This window comes from Aspergillus saccharolyticus (assembly GCF_003184585.1).
Source record: "Aspergillus saccharolyticus JOP 1030-1 unplaced genomic scaffold BP01scaffold_1, whole genome shotgun sequence".
Lineage (NCBI taxonomy): Eukaryota > Fungi > Ascomycota > Eurotiomycetes > Eurotiales > Aspergillaceae > Aspergillus > Aspergillus saccharolyticus.
Genome location: NW_020290611.1, coordinates 1,641,977 through 1,663,730, shown reverse-complemented (window position 1 = coordinate 1,663,730; position 21,754 = coordinate 1,641,977). Strand labels below are relative to the sequence as shown.

Below are 21,754 nucleotides of genomic sequence, written 5' to 3'. Positions count from 1 at the left end.
GAACCGTTCGTCCTCTGGGAGACCTTTTTTTTTTGATTATAATCTTCACTGCCTTGCTCATTGCAGCTGCATCCGAAGGCTCGTAGCAGTTCTGGCTGGACCCTGCCGACACAGGCTTGTCTTTTCTCCGGAATGTTGCATCTGCACCTTGACGTGTCCTTGCATTGTCAACCTTAATTGCACAAGGTCTCACCAGTCGGAATCATAATATTAAGTTGCTTGGAGCTCGGGCTTAGCTTCGAGGATGGTAAGTAAGTAACTGCCAGTAAGAGGTGAGTCAGTTTTGCGAATGTGTAGCTGTCGAGGACAAAAACAATCAGCTTTTTCATGTCGTCGCTATCTATGAGTGCATTGTGCAGATGACAATTGGTGTTTGGTGCTCCTTCCATTGATAGCTTATGCAGTAGTTATGCAGATGAAGTGGAAGTGACCGTGTTTCTGCCTGAGGTGTTGATGCCTGTTGCGCCGGCAACGCATCTGTCAACACCGCGTCTCCATACCGAGTCGCATCCAGACCCATCCATCCCTAACCAAAACTCGATCTACTTGGTCTATTTGAATATCGAGCTGACAGTCTGACATGCTCTGTGAAGTGCATTTATTTATGCTGTTTCTAAGCATACAGTCCGAATCATTTGACGCGTTAGCTGCGACACCAGCATTGCCAAAATATATTTTCGCGGTCGAGAGGATGATAGCTTGCAAGACTGCCTAAACAAATCACTTTCGAACAAGCTCCGGCCATTAGAACGACACCCTCGGATTCATTCGCCTTGGTCAAGAAGTACATTCACAAATCTGCTGTCGTTGACCACCAACATGTCGAGTTACATATATGATACCGCAACCCCCTGCCCGTCGCGGCTGAGATCTTCGGGGCTTGATTATACCAACACCCAAGGCTCACCAGACAATTTATGGGACACTAGCATCATCGGCAGCGACTCCACGGAGAACATCGATTTCACCACCGAAATCCGACCATCAGTGCTGACGAACGCCAAACCCAGACGGAAGACACGCTCGAACACGTCCTTCCTGATCCATGACGACCATGAGGTCAAATCCGCGCGACCTGCGCATATGCGTGGAGAGGCAACAATCGCGACAGCTGCCGCTTCAACTCACAGGAAGTCCTTGCTTGCCCAACCAGCTCAGAGGTTCCGTCCAAAGGTCAGTTTCGTTGCCAGCCCCCAGAGACAATCACGGCAATCGGGGCCCGTTGCGACGCAGCAGCACCAGAGACAAAATCAGGATCAGAACAATGAGCTTCTGATGCAGATCAATGGCCGTACCCAAGAGCCTCAGCCCAAGAATGCTCTCAAGAAAGCAGTCCGGCGCAATACAGTCTACATACCGCCGGATGATACGACGGTTGCAAGCGTTTTCATGGGTCTGTTTAGTCCTCAGAAAACTGAGAATGTGGAGAGCCTTCTCCGGGAGGACACGCAGATTAATAGCTTGGAGGCACAGATTGCACGGAAACGACAGGTTAAGCGATCGCTTCAGTTGGGTGCACAGCGAGCGCCGCTGAACCCCAGTTCGAAGATTGTTCAGGGAGCTAATATCCATGTCGACATGCCTGGAAAGAATGGTGGGAAAGAGAATATCCCACCAGGATCAGTTCTCGTTGAAGGCGAGAAATATCTCAAATCCTTTAAGACTAAAGAGCTCTATAGATGTAGCGAGGATGTGGCTCCCAATAATGAACAGACTCGCAGGACGATGTGTGCGTCACGATCGACGAAGTTGGCCCTCGCTTCCAAGACAAACAATCAGGTTCTTCACAACAAGAAGCCCGATATCGGCAAAGAAAAGCCCAAGACAAAGCCGGTTAAGACACAGTCCATTGAGAGCAGATCAAAAGCGCTTGATCGCAGCTACGAAGCCTTGAAAGGTCCAACCATGGAGCGTGACATGTCACCTCCGAGCCCAATTACTGCAAAGTCGAGTCTTTTACAGACTAAGGAGGTTGTGAGGAGTTCCTGCGTCATTCCTAACGACATCACGAAGCCAGAACTGTATGAGGATGACTGGCTCGGACATCAGGAGGTCATCTTGACCCAACTCATGAATGAGTTGTTTGATAGCACCAATGACAGTTTTGACTATGTCGATGCCAACAAGCTCAGGGATGAGCTGTTGGGTTTCTACCAGGGACCATCGCTCACGCAATTGCAGAAAAGGCTGAAGGCATCAATACTATATGGAGCTTTGAGCTTACCCAAGGATGTACTCAACCGTGCCAGTCAGATTCAGCGCGACTTAGGTCTGAAGCGGAAGTTCCTCGACTTCTGGGTCCAAACTTACGACTTGCAAACTCTAAGAGCAACACTCGAAGTAATTACAGGGAGAATCATCCCCAACTCAAAGCTAGCCCCCGGAGTCAGTCACGCCGACGGAGAAAAGGCATTGAAGCGGAAATTAGCGGGCTTCTTGGATGTATTCCTCTTACAAAACCAGGACATGGATCGACACGCACAGGATCACAGAGGAGAGGATGGAGATATTGCGGGCCGCGCATATCGTCGCACCCTTCTCCGGAGCATCATGATCATTGTGCTTCTGGATAAAGCAAAGCAATGCTCCGATATATCGCTACCTCGTCTCCTTTTCCAGCCTACGGCACCGTACAAGTCTTCCCATGCTGCTATTCAGGCACTAGGTCAATTGCTAGTGCCATCGTGCGGCGACATCATCAAGGCACTGTGTCATCTTGACTGCCAATTGTCGTACGAGCAGCAACCATTAGCGGAGTACAGATTTTGGATCAGCAACATTGCCGTGGACCTACGTGATGGGGTGAAACTGGCACGACTTGTCGAGCTTTTACTCTTCGGGTCAGCCTCGATAGGAGAACCGGAGCAGCAGAAATGGCTATTGTCCGGCAGGCTGAGGTTTCCCTGCCTGGGACGGGCAGTAAAGCTGCACAATATGCAGCTTACCTTAGATACAATGTCTTCGATTGATGGAGCTAGGAAGCTTGTCCAGGGCGTGTGTGCGGAAGATATCGTCGACGGACACCGCGAAAAGACGGTCGGCCTACTCAGGAAGCTCGTCACCACTTGGTGTCCTGGTAGGCTTCTGGATTGCAATAATCTCAGGAAAGAGGTTCATCGCCTGAAGACGAAGGTCACTTTCCAATTCGAATCTGAGGATTTTGGAAATTTGGATTCAGCCTCTCTGAATACTCCAGGCGAGGACACGGAAGCCAAGTCCTTGCTCAAGCAATGGGCCAAGCTGTCAGCGGAGAGCAACGGACTGCCCCTAAGCAATTTCAGCACATGCTTCAGCGATGGGAAAATCTACGAGTGCATTGTTAAGGAGTACGAGGCAAGCATAGCCCGATGTTATGAGCCTCCGTCAACGACCCTGGAGTCTCAACTTCAAGCTCTGGGTTGCAGTGCACAGCTGGGTGAGTTCACTTGAGCATCTCAGTTGAGCTAGCAGTCGCTAACAAAGGTCTAGTGAGACTGATATGTCCTGCGCGTTCTGGCGCCCATATCCCTGATGAAGACTTCACCATTGGGGTGCTCGCGTTCCTTTGCTCTCGAATTCTTCCGGCTATTGGACGCGCATGATCTGAAACAGCTATGAAGTACAGGGCAGTATATGTCGATATGGGGAACTATGACAAGGATGCGACCAGGAAGGACAAATGGGCACGCACATGCTATCCTGGACGAACGGAAACAGATCATGTCCATAACATATCCGGGGATTAATCAACTGGAAGACTCATTGAATGAGTACTCGCGTTAGCAACTATAATGATATCAACTACCAATCTCATTGTTATCTTTTCAACGCGAACGACAGGCGGCAGTGCAGCAAACAGTCCTTCAAAGACAACAAAGATGCACAATTCAACTAGACCATAGGTACTGTGCCCACCGTACATCCATAAACGCTACAAAAGCTCGGCCTCCTGATCTACAACCTGCGCAATCCACCCCCTGTATCAGTTGTGCCTCGTCTCAACAAAGTGCGGCCTAAGACCTCAGATAGATGCAGTCAGGCCACCCTCTATCCTCGGCCCACTATCCAAGTCAGCATTCGTTCTTGCTAGATTATAGCTCTTTTCTTATAGCTTAGGTCAATGCTCGAGCGTAACAACCCATCCACCAGCACTTCTTCAGGCGGACTGTGTGGTCACGAGCTCCGGGATTATCCCACGATGGGCCGACTTGTCAGCCTGAGAAGTGAAACTACGCTGATTGCACAAATCCTGCTGGAAAATAAGTGTGGCGACTATCCCCACTGCAGTATTCATTTTTCATGAAGACAAGCGAAATATGCTATCTGAACCGAGCTCATCGAGAAGCGATATCGTCAGACAGAGCATTATCACCTACTAGTACTCTCTGACCATTGAAGTAACTCCTCCGCCCTCGCCCACTTAATGTAGTAGGTAGTTTCCCCTCTTAACGCCCTCTCTCTCCGCCAACCATGAGGAAGGAGATGTATCTCTATGCCCAGGCAGGGCACCCAAATCCCGGACCATCTCACTCAACAAATCCACAACCTTCAGCTCAAATACCCACACTCGAAACGTCCAGTATCGAAACATACAATCACAAGCCCTTACAAAACCGATAAATATAGCATCCTCTGCGGAGTAGCATGGCTGTGACAACGATAGGCCACGGATTTGCCTCCATGTTGTAACAACCGACCAGTAAGCCCCGCGCTTCAGCCCTGTTGAGTCAGAGTCAACGTCAACGTCAACTTACTACGGTTAACTTATCTATATGCCTATGGAGTACTTGCCTCTCTGACTTACTCACTGATTCTGATTACCAAAGGATCATCGTCACGAGAGAAGAACGTGGAAGCCTATCCTCCCGTACTGTGTACTCCGTAGAAAGTAAGTACAGTCCGATTGCAACGAGCGGGAAGATAGATGATGTCAGAGGGTCGCATTTTCTATCACAGACGGAAGTATTGACTTGAAGTTGATGGCTTAGTTAGTTATTTACTGTTAGTAATTCAGAGTAAAAAAGAAGAATCTGAAAGAAGATAAGCCGGTACAGCCGAGAGATCCCTCTTAGCCACTGACTTCAATACCGAGTTAAGTTCACTGCAAACGGTGCGATGACGTATAGTGGCTGGGGTTCGGGCCCGAAGATACCCGCGCGCTCGGGATACATTCTCTTTTTTTTTTTTTTATGTTGTATGAACTCTGCGGAATACACAGTACGGAGTGTTATCAGGTAGATGACGTGAATGGATCATGCTTTGGGATTCCGACATGATCGCAGCTGTATGATGATATAATCTATAGGGATATCAATGCGAATAAACCTGGATAACGGGGTCAAGAACAAGTGACAGATGCGGGGAACAGCAGAGCAATACGGAGTACCTAATGAGAGCTTGAGATTCGAGAAGATTGCCCTAATAGGAAATACATGTAGGAAGCCTGCCTACTGCCGAGTGACTCGAGTCCACCTCTTCATTAGTTATGGCATCTCTCTCTTTCTCTCTTACTTACAACCCGGCATTAGCGGCCTACAGTCCACCCCTGTGGATATGCTGGGAGACTTGAAGTGAGCTACTACGGTGTGCGGAAGTATGTACCTGTGCTGGATCAACCTTATCTGCACCCCTTATCATTGGACACAAGCAGAGATCGCCCGCCTCATGATCGTTGTTCCTCCCGGCGATCGTTGCTGCGGAGAGGAAAGAAAAGCGGAGGGAGGGAAGAGCTGGAGGAGAAGAGCAAGTCCTGGATATCATCCGACCACGCATGCAATCCGAATGCACAATTCAAGACCAACGGGCCGATCACAACTCACTCACCGGTAGTCAATCTCAACTGCGTCGTCCTTCTCCTCTCCCTCTCACTCTTTTTCAGTTGGGTAAGAATCAATGGCGGTATTGGCGAGGTGGTCCTTGGCTACTGATTGATAGTCATTCTCCTGAGACGATCCAGGCCCAGAAAAAAAAAGCACATAGCCTCATCATCTGGACTGGGGGGGAAATGAAATCTTGCCTGCCCCTGAACAGCTTCCCCCCCACCCATCCGACGTGTTCACGCTCCCTCATCGCAGTGCCAAGAACCAACAATGCAGTTATTGAAAACAGGTGATCGACGTCGATCCCTTTATCCAAATCAGGAACTCCCGCAGCTCCTCCTTCTGAGATAATCGTGAGCGATCTTCGCCGCCAAATCCGCCTCTCTCCAAATTTGTAACCTCTTGGCCTGGCGTACGGACAAGTGAAGCGTAATTGGGAATGGAGTGGGATCTTGGCATCACTTGGCCGCGCGACCAACTCAATTCGAATCCGCACAGCGGGCAAGACAAGGTAAGGAGGGAGGAAGAAGGAATGTGATCGAGAGCGGAGTACGGGATAAGTCGGTAGCCGCGGAGAGAGAGGGAGGGAGCAGCGGGTTGCATCGTCAACCGGCCAGACTTTTGCTTTTTCCTTCTTGTTGGGAGACTCTGAGAGGCACTCACTCACTCACTCACTCTCCTTGATTTTCCCCCTTCTCTCGCTCTCGATTCTCATCCCCTTCCCGCGGCGGTATCATGGCTGTGTTCTCTCTTGGCGGAGAGGTGCGCTTTGCTCCGTTTGTCACACCAGAGAGAGGGGGAAGGCGAAGTCATTGAACGTTGCCAAGCAATGTTGTGGAATGTTGCGGTGGCTTCGTCAGAGGGAGGGAAGTTTCGAAGTAAGGGCAGAAAGAAGAGAAAAACAGCAGCAATCTTTGCTTTTCAACGCTCACCTCAAAAAGGAGACCTTGGCGCTCTTGGCGGAGGGGTCTTGGCCTTTTCTTCTTCTCAGTCGGGAATGCATTGAGAGGTGCGGGTGATTTTCTCAACCCCCTCCCTTGTGTCTCTTCGAAGAAAGGGGGGGGGGGACGGACGATCACAAGACTCGACTCGACCCGACTCGACTCAATTCTACGGTGAATGAATGCTATGTCATTCATGGAGTGCGGAATCCCTCCTTTGGAGGAGAATGTCATCACCCTCTCGGACTCAAAGCATTGACACATTCCAGATGGTTACCTACTATGGTAGGATTCCGGAAGTGCAGTCGGACCCGGCAGGATGGTCACCCAGGCTTTCGACTTTCTAGACCTCGACCTCAAGTCTGCGGCCACTCACTTCTCCCCCTCCCCCTTGGGATTCATACCGAGTTCTGGGCCCCCCCGCCCTCAAGCAAGGGTGAGAGGTGCGCATTTCCATGTGCGACTTGAATCGGTGACCATCACTGCAGCAGCTGCAGCAGCAGGAGCAGCGGCAGCTTGGCTCAAGCAGTCGAAGCAACAATCTTATATCCCGTGTATCCAACTTACTATACATGGTATGGTATTCTCGTTACAGTGAGCCAGGGGGAAACGGCCAGGCCAGACTTTCCAGATAGTGCTGCCGCATAAGGAATGGGAAAACGTACTTCTCACTATGCAGCAGCTTGGCCCAAGTTGTGAATTCTTCCATAGAGAGAATCAAACCATGCCACCCGCGATATGGTCTCGGAGAGAGAGGTGCGGGTTGCAGCTGTCATGACGGGCAGCCTCGCATACATTCGCTCTGAGTGCTATGACTTATGAGGCTGAAAGCAGTTAGGACAGGAGGGGAAGAAGGATCCAACAGGGGAGTTCATTGATTGACTCGACAATTAGCTCAAGAGTAAGAACACGCTCGGACCATCTCTCATCATCCGCGGAGGAAGAGAGAGGGGGAGGAGGGTCTTAGAAAACCCGGGGCGTCAGAGGACAATATGCGCCGGGTCGGCCGACCCTTTAGCGGGATCATACTAACTCAATCGAAGGCTGACCGACAGACCATCAGACTCACAGCGGTTGCCGTGCCGGACGGCGTGTCTTGGGGGTTTTACTTGTTACTCAATTTGGGGCGCCATGCGTCAGAGGATCAAGAGGGCGGCGCAAATCCGCGAACGAAGTGCTTCCGTTGCCGGCGGAGGGGAAGAACGGCCAGCGAACGGGGAGAGAGAGAGAGGAACGAAGGAGGCAAGAACGAGGGTATAGTAAGCCATTGTTAAGATCCCCCCCTCTACTGTTGCTGAAGTTGCTCTTCTTCTGCCACGAACTCCTCCGGACTAAACGAGATGACTGGGTGCCTTTTGGTGGTTTGGTGCAATGTACGGAGGTACAGTACACGGGGCTCAGTCTTACTGAGGGGGATTAAATCCCTCATACATTTTCCTTTGGCCCTTAGGGCCGACCTTGGCCGTTCAGCCCTCAAGCAGGAGTCCTTCGTTGCCTATTTTGCAACTAGTCACCAATAAGATATGCCATATACCCTCCCGTTCGTATGTATGAGATGCGGTAGTGTAAGCCACTAGGTCTAGTTACTTGTTGTTTAGGTGGTAGTCGAGTACCGAGTAGCCACCGACCAAAGCCCCTGTCATGTTCGAGGTTATACTATTCTTATCGCATCGAGGCGACGATCCGGGAATTCGTTCAAACATATGGAAGGAGTACATTTGAGCAGACGAAGAAAAATCTCCAGGGGCAATCCTCCAATACGTTAGCTACGTAGTATGGGGACTCCGTACACAGTGAATGGGGATAAAAAGTACTACTGTAGTATACTGTTTCGAACTGCGCTACCCGCTTTTCCTTCCCTTTGATTGTCCCCAACAACAAACAGAAGCAGACAATCGCATTCAAATCTGCTTATTCTTCTCTGTTCACACACGTTGCTTCGTGCATGCTGTTGTTTCCTCCCGTAGCTTCTCTCTGGGGTGTATTATTATAGATCAAGGTTACTGACTAACGGACTCTGAATCCATCAATCGAAATTGACACGCACGACAAAAAAGTCTATTTCTCCGGGTTCTCCACCATGGAGTGCAATGGTCCGATACACTTCCACTTGAACTCCCTTCACCCCACGCCTTCGATCCTCTGCCCACTCCACTCCCCCCCCCCCCCAAAGTTCCTGTTCGTCTGATGGCTGGGGGTAGATGGAGCATGGACAACGCTGCAGAACGCATGATTTCCTCTTCCGGACACCCGGTGACTGATGAAGGTGATGCTACCGGTAGCCCGACGTACCCCGACCAGGCCTTGCCTACGCTGTACTGTACCTTAGTTAGTTACTGTTTTTCATGCACTTCCAACTCTGAAGTGGATTTACTCCCTCATCTGCTCTGTGATCTGTTTACCCTGTACGGAGTACCTCTCGCATTCGACTCGACTTGAGACAAATCACAGAATACGAGTAGTTATCTAGTAACCAGATAAAATAACATACGCAGCTGTGACCCCCGACATGGACTAAACTACGGGGTAAACACACGAAACAGCTTCGAGATCTTTGTCCTTTGGCTTGGTGTTTTGCACTAAACTCCTTCTTCCCCCGAGCCGTGCCCGGTTAAGCCACACCATGCACCATGCACCTCTCAAACTCCTCTCTCCGCGGGGTTTTGGTGTTTGTTCCCCCCGGTCCTGTTATTCTCGGGATTACTGTAGGGAGTGTTCCCGGGCACGCTTCCGCTGTACTTACAGCAGCTTGCTCATGAGTGCTGTAGAACGTTGTCTGGATCAGTGGAATTTATGTAGTCTGCAGGATCCTGGTCTGGAATTACTGGGACTTGACAGGCTGGAGGAAAGTCCGGGGGGGGGGGGAAGAGTTGAGGGTCTAGATTGCGGAGAATGAAGAGCTGGCTCTCCTGCACTTAACAGCTTACAGCTTACAGAGTAACTTTACCTTCGGGTTGATTTGATTCTGGCAAGGGATATTGTAGATGCCTGAGGGTGTAACTCGGATGAAACTGGTCCTCCGCCCCTCTCTTGCATCGTTGCTCATCTTCCACCACTCGTCATCGATGTTTTATTTTCTCTTTCCCGCCTTTGATGGCCATTTATTGGGCAAGAAGTGCATGCATCGGCCAGAGGGATCGATTGACTTGAAGAGGCAACGCAGACGAAGAATTGAACCCAAGCCGATGGGGTAAAGTGGAAGGTGCCCTGATTTCTCCCTCAATTCCACTGTGCCAGTTGTTCTTATTGTTGTTGATCTTTCGTTGTCGGTGTGTGGACTGAGGGACGGAGGAAATGGGAAATCAAACGGTGAGTGATCGATTCCGTCACGGTGAGAGGAGAGGATCGTCCTGCTCGTGAGTTGTTAAGGCTGCGACTGCTGCTGCTGCTGCTGCTGCTGCTACTCCAGGCAAAGACTCACCGAGGAGATCCCTTCTCCCGGACTACCTTACAGTATGCCCACGTTCAAGGTCGAGTCAGCTCAGCTTAGCTCCGCGCAGATTCAGCTCCTCCCTGTCTCCCCACTTTGTGTCCGTCTATCTCAAGTGATCATGATAGAATGGGCTGACAAAAATTTCTTGGTTCTTGGGTTTCCCGGTTGATCATCGGAGCAAGAGGGCGAGCGAAGGAGGGCGGTGATGCATCCTGATTGCTGGGATGGGGTTTGGCTTTTGGCATTGGCGATGGATGATGGATGATGGGTGTGAGTGGAGTCTTTACTTCGGGATCCTCAGGACTCTCCCGTTGTCGACTGTACTGTAAAGATTCTTCGGGCTGATCGGTTGCGTGACTTTTGGGATGGTGGTGGTGCCCGGGGCCATGGGACTTGATGGGTTTTGCGGTTGGTGGTGGGGATAATCCCTGAATCGTGGGAAGCTTGTCCCAGAACTCATTTAGAATTGTGGATTTGATTGACTTTGTAGATTCATGGGTATTGTAAGAAAGTTTTTTCGATTATGGCGTACATACAATCAATGACTACATTTAGTTTTTGGGTCTTCATTGAAGCTCATGATTATACTCAATCAACAAACAGTAAACAAGGTTAAGGCTCCGCTTTTGTTGGGCCGGGGCGGGCGCCCATCCTTGAACTCGGAGTGTCTGTCATGTCATGTCATGTCATATCATATCATCAAACCGCGCAGTGCAGGGTTCAGGTTTCACCCCAAAGCATCGCAACTCATCCCATCGCCCTGCCCAGGTCCCCTCCCTCTTTTGCTTCCCAATTACCTTGAAGTCACAGTGAGTAAGGTTCACCAACTTGGCTGAAGGAGAGATCAAGAGCAGGTCTGTTGGTTTTGACGCGCACGATTCATGGTTCATGCTCCTCCTTACCCGTCCCTCCGTCCCCGCCTCTCGCTTGTTGGTGTGATTTTCCCTGACCGCTTCTCTTGGCTAGTCAGTCAGTCCATCCATGTCATTTGCCCATTGCCCTATCGCCCATCGGGCATAGACAAAATTATGGAGACTTTGAACAATGGATCTCATGGATTGATGCACATAATCACATCTGAATGTCCATTCGATCGACTGACTCCTCTCCCCGGAAATACGGCATCTCAGCCCATCATCATCTGCAATGATTCCAAAACCCCTTCTTATTTCTTACACAGTCCTCAGGATTTGCTTTTTTTCGGAAGACCAGGCACCCAGAGCTTGGCGTACGCACTGCGGAATGCGTTGGTGTGTATGGTGTCTGTATGGATGCATGGATGTATGTAAGATACAATCTCTACATGGCTTCGTGGGATTCCCTTCATGATGCTTTTTGCTCGGCATTTGGCTTGGTTCATGCCCTGCCTACCCTGCCCTGCTCTGCCCTGTCCTGCCCCCTCTCTTAGGCTGTGTTCTGTCCGGGGCGATCCTGGCTTGATGATCTTCTTGGGAGAGTCTTATCATGATGCCTAAATGAATATATGGTCATGCTGGGTAAGAAGATTAGGACTATGGGTGATTTGTCTTCCCTGTTGTTTAGTGAGTGTATCTAGTAACTACTATGGTTGTGTCGTCAATATCGGCGGGAGCCGGGAATATAATCTCAGTACAGCGGCGGAGCAAGCATAAACAATCACGAAGAAAAGCCACAGACACTCACCACTACCCACTAACCACTAATTACCGCCATCACATTTTGTTTCATACTGTGTACACAGATGGTCTCTTCATGCCAAGTCTTCATCAAAGAACATAAAAAAACTTACATCTCAGATCGCCCGCGTGTAGTCATACGAAACCTCCAACTTCAACTACATACATACATAGCTCGATGTTTATTTGGTTCTTGGCTGATAGTGCCAGATCGACGGGTGCACTAGTTTCAACTGTATCTGAGGCGCCCGCACCGCCATCGGGGAATACTGGACGATATGTGTGTGTGTGGACTGGACTTAAAAATAAAGAGACTATTACATTTAATGCTTAATCACAGACCACCTACGGAATGAGTTACTGTGGCTTGCTTGGTTTCTTAAATTGTATACTACCAAAAAGTCAAACTCGCACAGCCAAGAGCCCAGCAAGCTGACTATGTCTCCTGCCCAGCCAGATCTATTGATTCACAAGGGGGCTGCTGGTGCTTGTCGCTCCTCTTGGCGGTTTGTTCTTCCTCTTGATTACTACTAGTAGCTAGTGAGTTAGCAGCTATGTAGCAGCGAGTCGGTCGCAACCACCAACTCAATATTCCGACCGACCGATCTAGTCCCTGCGATCTTCCGGGAGTACGGCTGCTAGATCTGATGATGGATGTGGCCGGGTTCCTAGTCTTACATCGCTGGGATCAGCACACTGCACTTTGCAGTAGTTGTTTCAGCATGGTAAGTCACTCGTAGCGAGTATCCCGGGAGGGGGAAGGAGTATGGGGCTAGATCGTTCGTCTCGTTGCTGGTGCTGGCGCTGGTGCTGGCGTTGGTGCTGGCTCAGCTTCAACCCTTACTTTCCTACTATGGTGTATACAATCCTGGGCGGCTGAACTCCATAGCGTCATGAAATGTCATTGTTTGTCGAGTGAGGATATGTTGAGGGAGGAGGAGGTGGTAGTGGTGGTGGTGGTGATGGTGGTGGTAGTAGTTGTCTTCCATGGTTGATGACGGAGTAAGGTGGTAGCCGTTGCAGATGAAGTATGCTTCATTCATGGCTACCGATACCCAGGATACTCCGGGGTAAAGAAGTCATTCCTTTCCCCACATCATCATCACCATCATCATCATCATCATCATCATCATCCAAGGGGCTGGATGACCGATGGCCCTTCAAGGCCCAGACACTTCTGGGTGGGTTGTGATTTCATGATGAACGGCAATCCCAATCTAAACTCCTGTGGTACGGTACTCGCTACTCTGATCGGCATATCTTAATAGCAAGTGAAACTACTAAGTGCTCGAGTCATAAATGCAGTGCAGACTATCGAGGGACGAGGCGAGTATCTAACCGACACGGACTTGGCGGGGGAAGGGGGGAGTCACTAAGGTCGAATACGCACTAGTTTCCTCGTCAATCAGGGGCAGCGCAACTTACACCACTGACAGTGACTGCACTCGCACCGCAAAAGTTGGAGGGGAGACTCGGGGGAGACAGGCTTTTACGTCAGAGTGCCAAGAGGGCGGCTTTTCCGGATCAGGAACCAGTCGGGGAAACTGAGCCACAGCGTCTTATTATAGTTAGCAGTGGTTATTGGTCTCGGCATGGCAATAGTTTGCTCATCTCGAAGAATACCAAGCATTCTATTATTTGAGGTTGTTTGAGATCAATTGAGAGGAGTTTGATTTAAGGGTGGGATTATGTAGATGGCCATGAGGTTGAGGTTAGGGGGTTGTGATTATGGGATGGTTTGTGAAGTCATAACAGGACCACCAGGTTGGTCTAGTATGCTAAACCATACTGGATACTACGTCGTAGCGACGCCAATTGCGCAGAGAGCCATTACTGGAATGGGCGCATCACGTAGACACCACCACAGTTTGTTCGTACGTAGTAGACAGTCTCCTATTGACGAAGTTCGATCCAGAAGCTAAACTCGACTGGCCCTAGAGGCCTCAAAGCGAAGCATCGCTGAAACGGCTTCGGCGCGACTCCGAACAACATGGTGAGTGGGTGTTTCTTACCTAATCGGGTCCGCCCTCGTCTGTTCGGCTTCGCCTTGCCGTGCATGGCTGGGAGCGCCAGCCCGTATTTACCGCAACATTACCGCCTAAATGACAATACACGGCCCGTCATGATTACTGACCAGTTCGGTCGGTCCGTCCATCCACTCGGTCGGTAGAGACTAAGAGAGTATCAGAACAGGTTACGAGCGAGGCGGACGGACTGAACGGCATCTGCCAGTTTGCTGCTCGTGCCGCCACTGATGCTGATGCTGATGCTGATGCTGCGGTTGCCGCTGCTCCTGCCCTGCTCTGCTCCGGTGTGTCCTCGTGGCGGAGAAGATCGATCATTCTTCTCTCTTCTCTCTCCTCTCTCCCTTACCGCATACAATTCATACTACGGGGTAAGATGTTGTACGGAGACACCCTGGGAACAGTTCTTCCATGTCTTCGCTATCTGGAATGCGGTTGTTCCTTTCGAGATTTGTACTACATTCCGATCAGATAAATTCATTTCCCCGTCGTACATGTTCTAGAAAGAACCAATCACTCCCTTGCCTTTAACTTATTACAGTAGTAAATATTTTTATGGTTTCTGGGGTTGTGCGTTCTACAAGGTCTTATTATCAGGTTCGTACAGGATCGAGGGTTTTGACCAAGATCCTAGCGAGTCACCACTCACCACCACCAGGAAAGACATTTCTGGCTGACCGGGTTAGTAATATCGAGTATAGCCTGGCTCGGTCCCGTTGTGAACCAACCTCCAAAATGCCTCATAGTGATGAATGGAAGGGCCTTTGATACTAGTCTGGGTCTCATAGGATGAAACCGGGTGGTAAGTTGGTAACAACTGGTGACGCCCCCCCCCCTCTTAGGTTCCCTTCAACAGCAGCCACGGTCAAAGGACCGATTAACATTGAAAAGAATGAAAAGAATGAATCATGAACAATAAAGAACTCGGATCCCTGCATCGGGTTCTTCAGCATTTGTCTCAATTGAAATCTGGTGCAATGGTTGTTGTCTCGTCTTTTTATTTGGCCATCCACCCACCCACACACGGCAGTTTGGTTTAGACAAAGGTAAGTCAAGTAGGTATCGAAGATGTCCTGTACACAGTAACTACAGTACACGGTAATTGTGCTTCTCCCCCACGTAGCCGCAGGAACCAAAGCATTGCATTGGGTTGAGGGAAGCCAAAAGGCGCTGCAAAGCACCACAGTGGAACGCAGACTGGCGGGTTTGGTTGGACCGAGCGTTTCTTAGGCCCGCCTGCACAACGAAGCAAAAGAAGCCCCAGAGAAGATCAGAATATTATCGTCTTGCGGATTGGTTGGTGGTTTTATCTCTGGTCATCGGTATTGCAGGTGCATGTGCAGGTGAGGTGCACCTGGTGTCCTGCCCTGCCCTGCCATGCCCTTTCGCCTTTGCCCGGTCTGCCTACTTTGCCATGCTTTGTTGCCCTCGAGGAGAAAGTGTGGCGACGAGAGAGAGAGAGAGAGAGAGATGGAAGGAATAATAGCTCAACCCGGTTCAGTTGCTTACTGATGGTGATGCTGTTGTTGTTGTTTCCGCCAAGGTCAGAAAATACCAAACCTGGCGTTGCTCTCCCGCACTGAAAGGGCTTTTTTACCCTGCAAATCGTCATTCACCCACAACTTTTCTTTCTCTCCCCCCATTTTAACCGCTTTCCTCCTTTCCACCCCCGCCAAAGTACTACTAAGGCAACGTTACCACCGCACACCACGTAATAACACAGTTATCTTACATACAATACCAACAAGACTCTCCTCTACCCCCCAACCCTGAAAAGAATTTATCTTTCCTTTTTCGAATTTTTTCCTTTTTAATTCCGCATTTTAATTTCGATTTTAATCATTTCTTTTTTCTTTTTTTTTTTTTAATTTTTGCCTTTTCCACCGCCCCCCTCCCTTAATCACTTTTATTTTCCGATCATCTCTACATTCCTTCTTCCCTCATCTCAATCCCACCTAGCACACTGCCAACACATTGCACCTGCGAAACTCTTTCGACGCGTCTTCTTCTTCTGGCGCTCTCTGAGCTGCCAATCTCTGAAGAAGGCGTAAGTCCATCTCTTGGCCGCATACCTAATCCCTCTTGTCCTCCTTTAACCTTTTACTCTTTACGCTCCACCTACCGCACCATGTGTTCTATATCATGACAATCCTCGTCCTGCTAAGGACAACCTAAAAGCACCGCCCTCTGGGTCGATCAGTTTTCTTGTTGATCGATAGCGAGAGAGCATCTTCTTTCTTGACCTTGAATTGAAGCAATTATCCTTTATTATCCCTCTTGACTACTACTTATCGCCACTATCCCGCCGAGTCATCTCACCTATACTAATACTACATACCAACCGCCCATCTACCTCGTCGAACTACCTTAACTTACTCACGCCAAAACTCCGACCTCCCTCTGTCTTCTCTTATTAATATCCTAATTCTTCAAGGAATGGCACAGTTACGTGGTAGTGAACGGCCATTTGCCTCAATACACAACCTATTGAAGATGCTCCTGTCACCTCACCAGTCCAACAAGTCGGCCCCCCAAGATACCGACATGGTGGAGGATATGGATGAACCTCCTGATCACCGTTTTCTGAATACTTCAATGAACAACATGGACGAGGGTGTGGTCTACGTCAAGTCCCCCACCGCCATGTCGGACCGCAAAGAATCGCTCCTCACCCGGGCCCTGAAGAACAGCCCCCCTCTCAGCCCCACCGAAGCATCCTCCCATGAACACAGTTTCTACCGCTCCTACACATACACCAACATCAGCGGCATCTCTACCGCCGAGCTGACCAGCGATGGTGGCCTCACCAGCCCGTCATTGTCCAACACCCCGAGCCCGCCGCTGCCTTCCCATTTGACCTGCAAGCCCTCCTCGATGGGTGACAAGAGGAAGGCGGAGGCCGTGGAAGGAGGTGAGAACGCTGTCGAGGCAAACCTGGGTCGCAAGCGATGCATTAGCTTTGCCTGCGGTCGTAAGACTGAAGAACCCCAACCTGAAACCCCTACCGCGCCGCGGTCGACTCAGAAGCCCAGCGATACTAGCCCCACTCCTACGGAACCCAAGCGCAAGACGGTCCTTACGTTCGTCTGTCCGGCACCGGACCCAGAGTCGAAGAGAGAACGGTCTCCGACCCGCCCCAGTGCCTTCCGGTGCCGCCCGCGTGGATCACCTGCCCCCCTTGCACGCAAGCCTTCCCCGAAGAAAGAGACTCCCGCCGAAAAAGTTGCAGACGAGAAGCCGGCAGCTGAGCGTCGAGGAGTTCCCACCAAGGGGTTGGGCAAGTTCGAGGAGTCTGAGGCCACCCGCTTCCACGAATTCGCTAGCTCCGTGGGTGAGGACGATGAATGGGTCACCAAGTCGGGCGAGTACGGACAGAAGATCACGCTGAATGATTGCATGAAGAAGGAATTCGCCATCCGGAAGCTTGGAGAAGAAGCTGAGGCAGAGGCGCTGGACGAGGAGGCTCAGGAGGACGCCGACGATTCCGAGGATGACTCGACGGTTCACGACTTTTCCTCCGATGACGATGGGAATGAGTCAGACAACGAAGCTGGCTTCGCCGACTCGGATGACGAGAGTGAGAATGGGTCCGACTACGAGTGGTGGGCTCCGACGAGTACCACTGCTGCTACCAGCCCTCAGGCTCCCAACTTCACTCGATTCACATTCAGTCGTCGCAACTCAAACATCTCTGTCGACTCCGCCAACGACAGTCAGCAGCCCCAGAATTGGTCTCCTGCCTTCTCTGGGAAGCCCGCTCGAGTGCCGATGAAGATCCCCAAGCTGCGTCCTGGCACCCCCAACCTCCCCGATAGCACGGACTTTGTCTGCGGTACGTTCGACGAGGACCGTCCGCTGGAGGCCGCCTACAAGTCCTGCATTGAGCAGCGTCGTCTGTCCAAGCAGATTATCATCCCTCAAGATATCGACCCTAGTTTCCCCACCTCGGATCCCGAAGACAACGAAGACATGGACGAAGAGGATGTGGCCGAGTCTGTTCCCGACGACGGCCCCAGAGGGCGTACCGGTCGGGACAGCAGCCGCAAAGCGTCTCCCCGCCAGTCTCCCAAGCGCATGGTCTCTCCCCCTCCCCCCAAGCGTATGGTCTCCCCGCCTCCACGTCGTCATGGCCGTGCATCTCCTCGCCGTCTTCGGTCGCCTCCGCCCATGAAGCTGCGGACTTCTACGCGAGAGCTGGAGACGGTCGAGGAGATTCCCGCCCAGGGTCTCAACATCAGCGAACTGGTGCAGCGCCCCTCCATGTCTCGCACCAAGTCCCTCCCTCGCACCCCTAACCCATTCTTCACTAGCCTGGACAAGTCGCACCGGTGGTCGGGCATTGTTCCAGTGCAGGAGTCGCCGGAGCGCGAACTATCACGCACTCGTGAAGTGCATACGAGAGGCCCGATCGATATTGTCGAGGGTCTTGAAAAGAAGCGTCAGAAAAGGAAGGAGAAGTTCTGGCGCACCCACTGCCGCAAAGCTGCCAAGGAGCAGATGGAACGGCGACCGATCCCCGGCAAAGGTGCTGAACGGATGAAGGAGCTTGGCCTCGAGGTTGCTGAGAGGTGCAGAGCTTACGGCGTTGGCGAAAGCGCCCAGCTCGTCCTATCCGTTTAGACCGATATATTGCCTTCGTCCTCGGACGGATGAGGGGATTCGAGTCCTTCTTGTACATACTTTTCTTATTATTTCCCCCATTGAGTCGGCCCGCTCGAGCTTACGATTCTCCCGTGTGGATCGACCTGGGGTGTACAGAATTGAAACAAGCGTCAATTCGCTTTTGCCTATTAGCCTTGTCTATCTTTGTTCATTATTATATTCATTCTACGTGTCCCATGGTATTCGATTGGTTGGAAATGTTCCATCATTTGCATATCTGCTGGGCGGTCGAATCTGTCTTTTCTCCTTTGCTTGTCACGATTATCCCATTTTGCTTGACTCTTAGCATGGATTTTGCATGGCAACGGTTTTCCTTGAGAGTATACCCCTGCGTGTTTTTTCTGTTGTTTGTGTTGAGTTGCTATTGCTTGTATTGAGGCCCAAGAGCCAAGGGGGCACAAAGCGAGTTCCCAAGTCAAATTGGCAAACATACACAATTACACATATACATGTTAACCAAAACATGCCCAATGAGCTGGCCAGTGGAACACGTGGTAGTCCGTGTCTGCTAGTAAATGCAAGTATTTACATTGTAGTGGAAAGTCGGTAAAACAAAGAGACAGGTCGGGACCGGCTGATCTCCCGGCGGCTGAAGTTGAGTAAGTTGAGTTGGTGCTGGAAAGTTGGCAAATTTAGGCGCTCGGCTAAGGCGTCAAGGCCTTCCATTGTCAACTGACCGCAAGGTGTCTCCTTCCACCCTTCCACTCTTATCTCCTCCTCCTCGCTCTTCATCCCAGCTCGTGCCACTCGCCCTCTTACCCACGCTACCGCTTCCCTGCGCTGGTATCTCTTCCTTTTGGGAGTTTCTTGTTCAGCGAGTTTATTGATTTCAAGCCTACTTCCTTTTACCCCCACCATGTGGATCATCAACTGGTGTAGGTGATTTCCCTTGCTTTGAGGTTTGGGGTGTTAATGATTGTCCGACGCGAACGTGCTTCGCTGTCGGAGAGCGCGAAGGGGTGCCACTGGAAATCTCTAATCTGGGCCGCTTGCGCTTGTACAGTGTTTTGTGCTTTGTGAATTCGAGGTGTCGATATGCTGACGTGATGGTTGCTCTGGACTAGTTTACGACCTTCTGGCCTCCCTTGGCCTGCTCAACAAGCACGCCAAGCTGCTGTTCCTCGGTCTCGACAATGCCGGAAAGACTACTCTCTTGCACATGCTGAAGGTACGTGATGAGGTTGCTGTGATGGTTTATGTGTGGGATCGATCCAGATTCAATTCGGAGAGAGGGTGTTTGGGCACCAGGTGTTTTTGGGAAATGAGGGATGCAACAGATGCACTGGATCTTGAACATTAGGCTGACATTCACACCGCTTTGAAAAGAATGATCGCGTTGCCATCCTCCAGCCTACCGCTCATCCCAGTACGTTTTCGCCACCCCGCTGTGTGCCCGGCCGGATTCACGGGCCAGAGTCGCGATGGACGTGATTGGAGGCTTGGAGAAACTAACTTGCGTGCACTAGCGTCGGAGGAGCTGGCTATCGGTAACAACCGTTTCACGACCTTTGATCTGGGTGGTCACCAGCAGGGTGAGTATTCCAAGTTAACCTGGAATGGATGCAGAAGGGCAAGAGACTGACACGAGAATCCTTGCAACAGCTCGCCGTCTCTGGAAGGACTACTTCCCCGAAGTCAGCGGTATCGTCTTCCTGGTCGACGCCAAGGACCACGAGCGGTTCCCCGAGTCCAAGGCCGAGTTGGATGCCCTGCTTGCCATGGAGGATCTGGCCAAGGTTCCCTTCCTGATCCTGGGCAACAAGATCGATCACCCGGATGCCGTGAGCGAGGATGAGCTCCGACACCAGTTGGGTCTGTACCAGACCACGGGCAAGGGCAAGGTCCCTCTCGAGGGCATCCGGCCTATCGAGGTGTTCATGTGCAGTGTTGTGATGAGACAGGGTACGTTTGACTTGCGCGGTGATTGGGTCTGGGATGCTAATTCTATGTCTGTCTGCAGGTTACGGCGAGGGTATCAGATGGCTGTCTCAATATGTCTAGAAGTACTTTTCTCCCCTTCACGCGCCCCGCCTCACTGTACCGTATACACCATTCCCCCTCTTCCTCACCCTATCTTAGCCCACTTGTCTACTCTACCGCTTCCAATCTATACCAATATTTACACCTGTCAAACATACAACCAAACATCAGAACTCCCGCGCTTTTCTGCTGTCCACAATTGGTGGTAGTTAGGAGTTCTCCTCGAATACCTCTTGTCTCTATCCTCGTCCTTTGAGGGGGTTACCTCGTTTTCGATGCTAGTTCCGCGTTAGCTTCAAAACTTTATCTTAACGCATTACGCTTTCCTATTCCGAGTATCAGTCTATCCGCCTGTGTTTTGGATTGCTGTTGGGCCGATCACACAGCTAATTGATTCACTATCTTGCCGCTGCTGCTGCTGCCGGTTCCGTTCTGAATTCCCGTTTCATCCCAAGCAAGCTCCCTGCTACTACAACCTGCGTGTACCCTGCTGTGTCAATACGTCGCATTTAAGGTTAGTCTGTGGAATGTGACTCCGTTCACTTGACTCTAGCCCGTATTTCAGTAGCCACGAGAGAGACAGGAATCGGTAAGTAAGTATTTGTGATAATGATCCCCGTAGCATGTATCCAGGCGAATCTATCACCTGTTCACACATGGCAAAGTGGGCCTAGGACAATACAGCTCAGCCCAACATCCAACCTTAGTACAGTGGGCCCCGAAGCCCTGCTCAAGGATAGATAGATAGATTTATGTTTTACTGAGTCAGATGGAGAATGGCACACGCACGGAGGAATCGCACAAACAGCACCACCACCACCGCCACAACGCAACAGTGTTCATTTCTAGTGCTTTCATCTCCTCCAAATGACCTCCGCAGTCGTCTCTTGGGGCTTTTCTCCTACAGGGCGTGCCATTGCACCGTGTAGGAGTCCTCCCCGTAGTACACGCATACATACATTAGTATCGACACAGTCCAGATCCAGCACACTCAGACTCGCATACACATCCACATCCGCACACCCTGTATTTATTCACACAAATGCATATTCTCATCCAGCCGATATCAGATGCACAACACTACATGTCACGTCACACTCATCGCCGAGACATACATAATTCCACCCTACACCCGCTTCACCCACCCGTCACCGGTCCTACTCAGGATTTACCCCCCGAAGAGGACGGGAGGGAGGGTACTTACCGCCTGGAGAGAAGAAACAACGGAGTTGGATCGGTACAGTACAGTACAGGAGAGAAG

The 21,754-nt window shown here is 50.8% G+C and overlaps 4 protein-coding genes across 4 annotated transcripts; 3 read left to right on the top strand and 1 right to left on the bottom strand.

Moving 5' to 3' along the window:
* Window positions 1–819: 819 nt before the first annotated feature.
* Window positions 820–4,031, top strand: sha1 (putative calmodulin-binding protein Sha1; the record flags this gene model as incomplete). The annotated part of the gene is made up of 2 exons (XM_025573063.1): window positions 820–3,415; window positions 3,469–4,031. 2 exons carry the CDS (start codon window positions 820–822, stop codon window positions 3,579–3,581), a joined length of 2,709 nt encoding a protein of 902 aa, XP_025436076.1. The 3' UTR covers window positions 3,582–4,031.
* Window positions 4,032–12,484: 8,453 nt separating this feature from the next.
* BP01DRAFT_352638 (uncharacterized protein) lies at window positions 12,485–13,336 on the bottom strand. Its single transcript, XM_025573985.1, has one exon. The coding sequence runs from the start codon at window positions 12,868–12,870 to the stop codon at window positions 12,679–12,681; it is 192 nt and encodes a 63-aa protein (XP_025436075.1). The 5' UTR covers window positions 12,871–13,336; the 3' UTR covers window positions 12,485–12,678.
* Window positions 13,337–13,560: 224 nt separating this feature from the next.
* Window positions 13,561–18,471, top strand: BP01DRAFT_378692 (uncharacterized protein; the record flags this gene model as incomplete). Its single annotated transcript, XM_025577080.1, has 5 exons — window positions 13,561–13,567; window positions 13,634–13,701; window positions 13,766–13,820; window positions 14,016–14,138; window positions 16,286–18,471. 5 exons carry the CDS (start codon window positions 13,561–13,563, stop codon window positions 18,469–18,471), a joined length of 2,439 nt encoding a protein of 812 aa, XP_025436074.1.
* Window positions 18,472–19,369: 898 nt separating this feature from the next.
* sar1 (Arf family GTPase SAR1) lies at window positions 19,370–20,856 on the top strand (the record flags this gene model as incomplete). Its single annotated transcript, XM_025578485.1, has 6 exons — window positions 19,370–19,388; window positions 19,578–19,681; window positions 19,840–19,879; window positions 19,980–20,045; window positions 20,116–20,415; window positions 20,474–20,856. 6 exons carry the CDS (start codon window positions 19,370–19,372, stop codon window positions 20,512–20,514), a joined length of 570 nt encoding a protein of 189 aa, XP_025436073.1. The 3' UTR covers window positions 20,515–20,856.
* Between the last annotated feature and the right edge of the window lie 898 nt (window positions 20,857–21,754).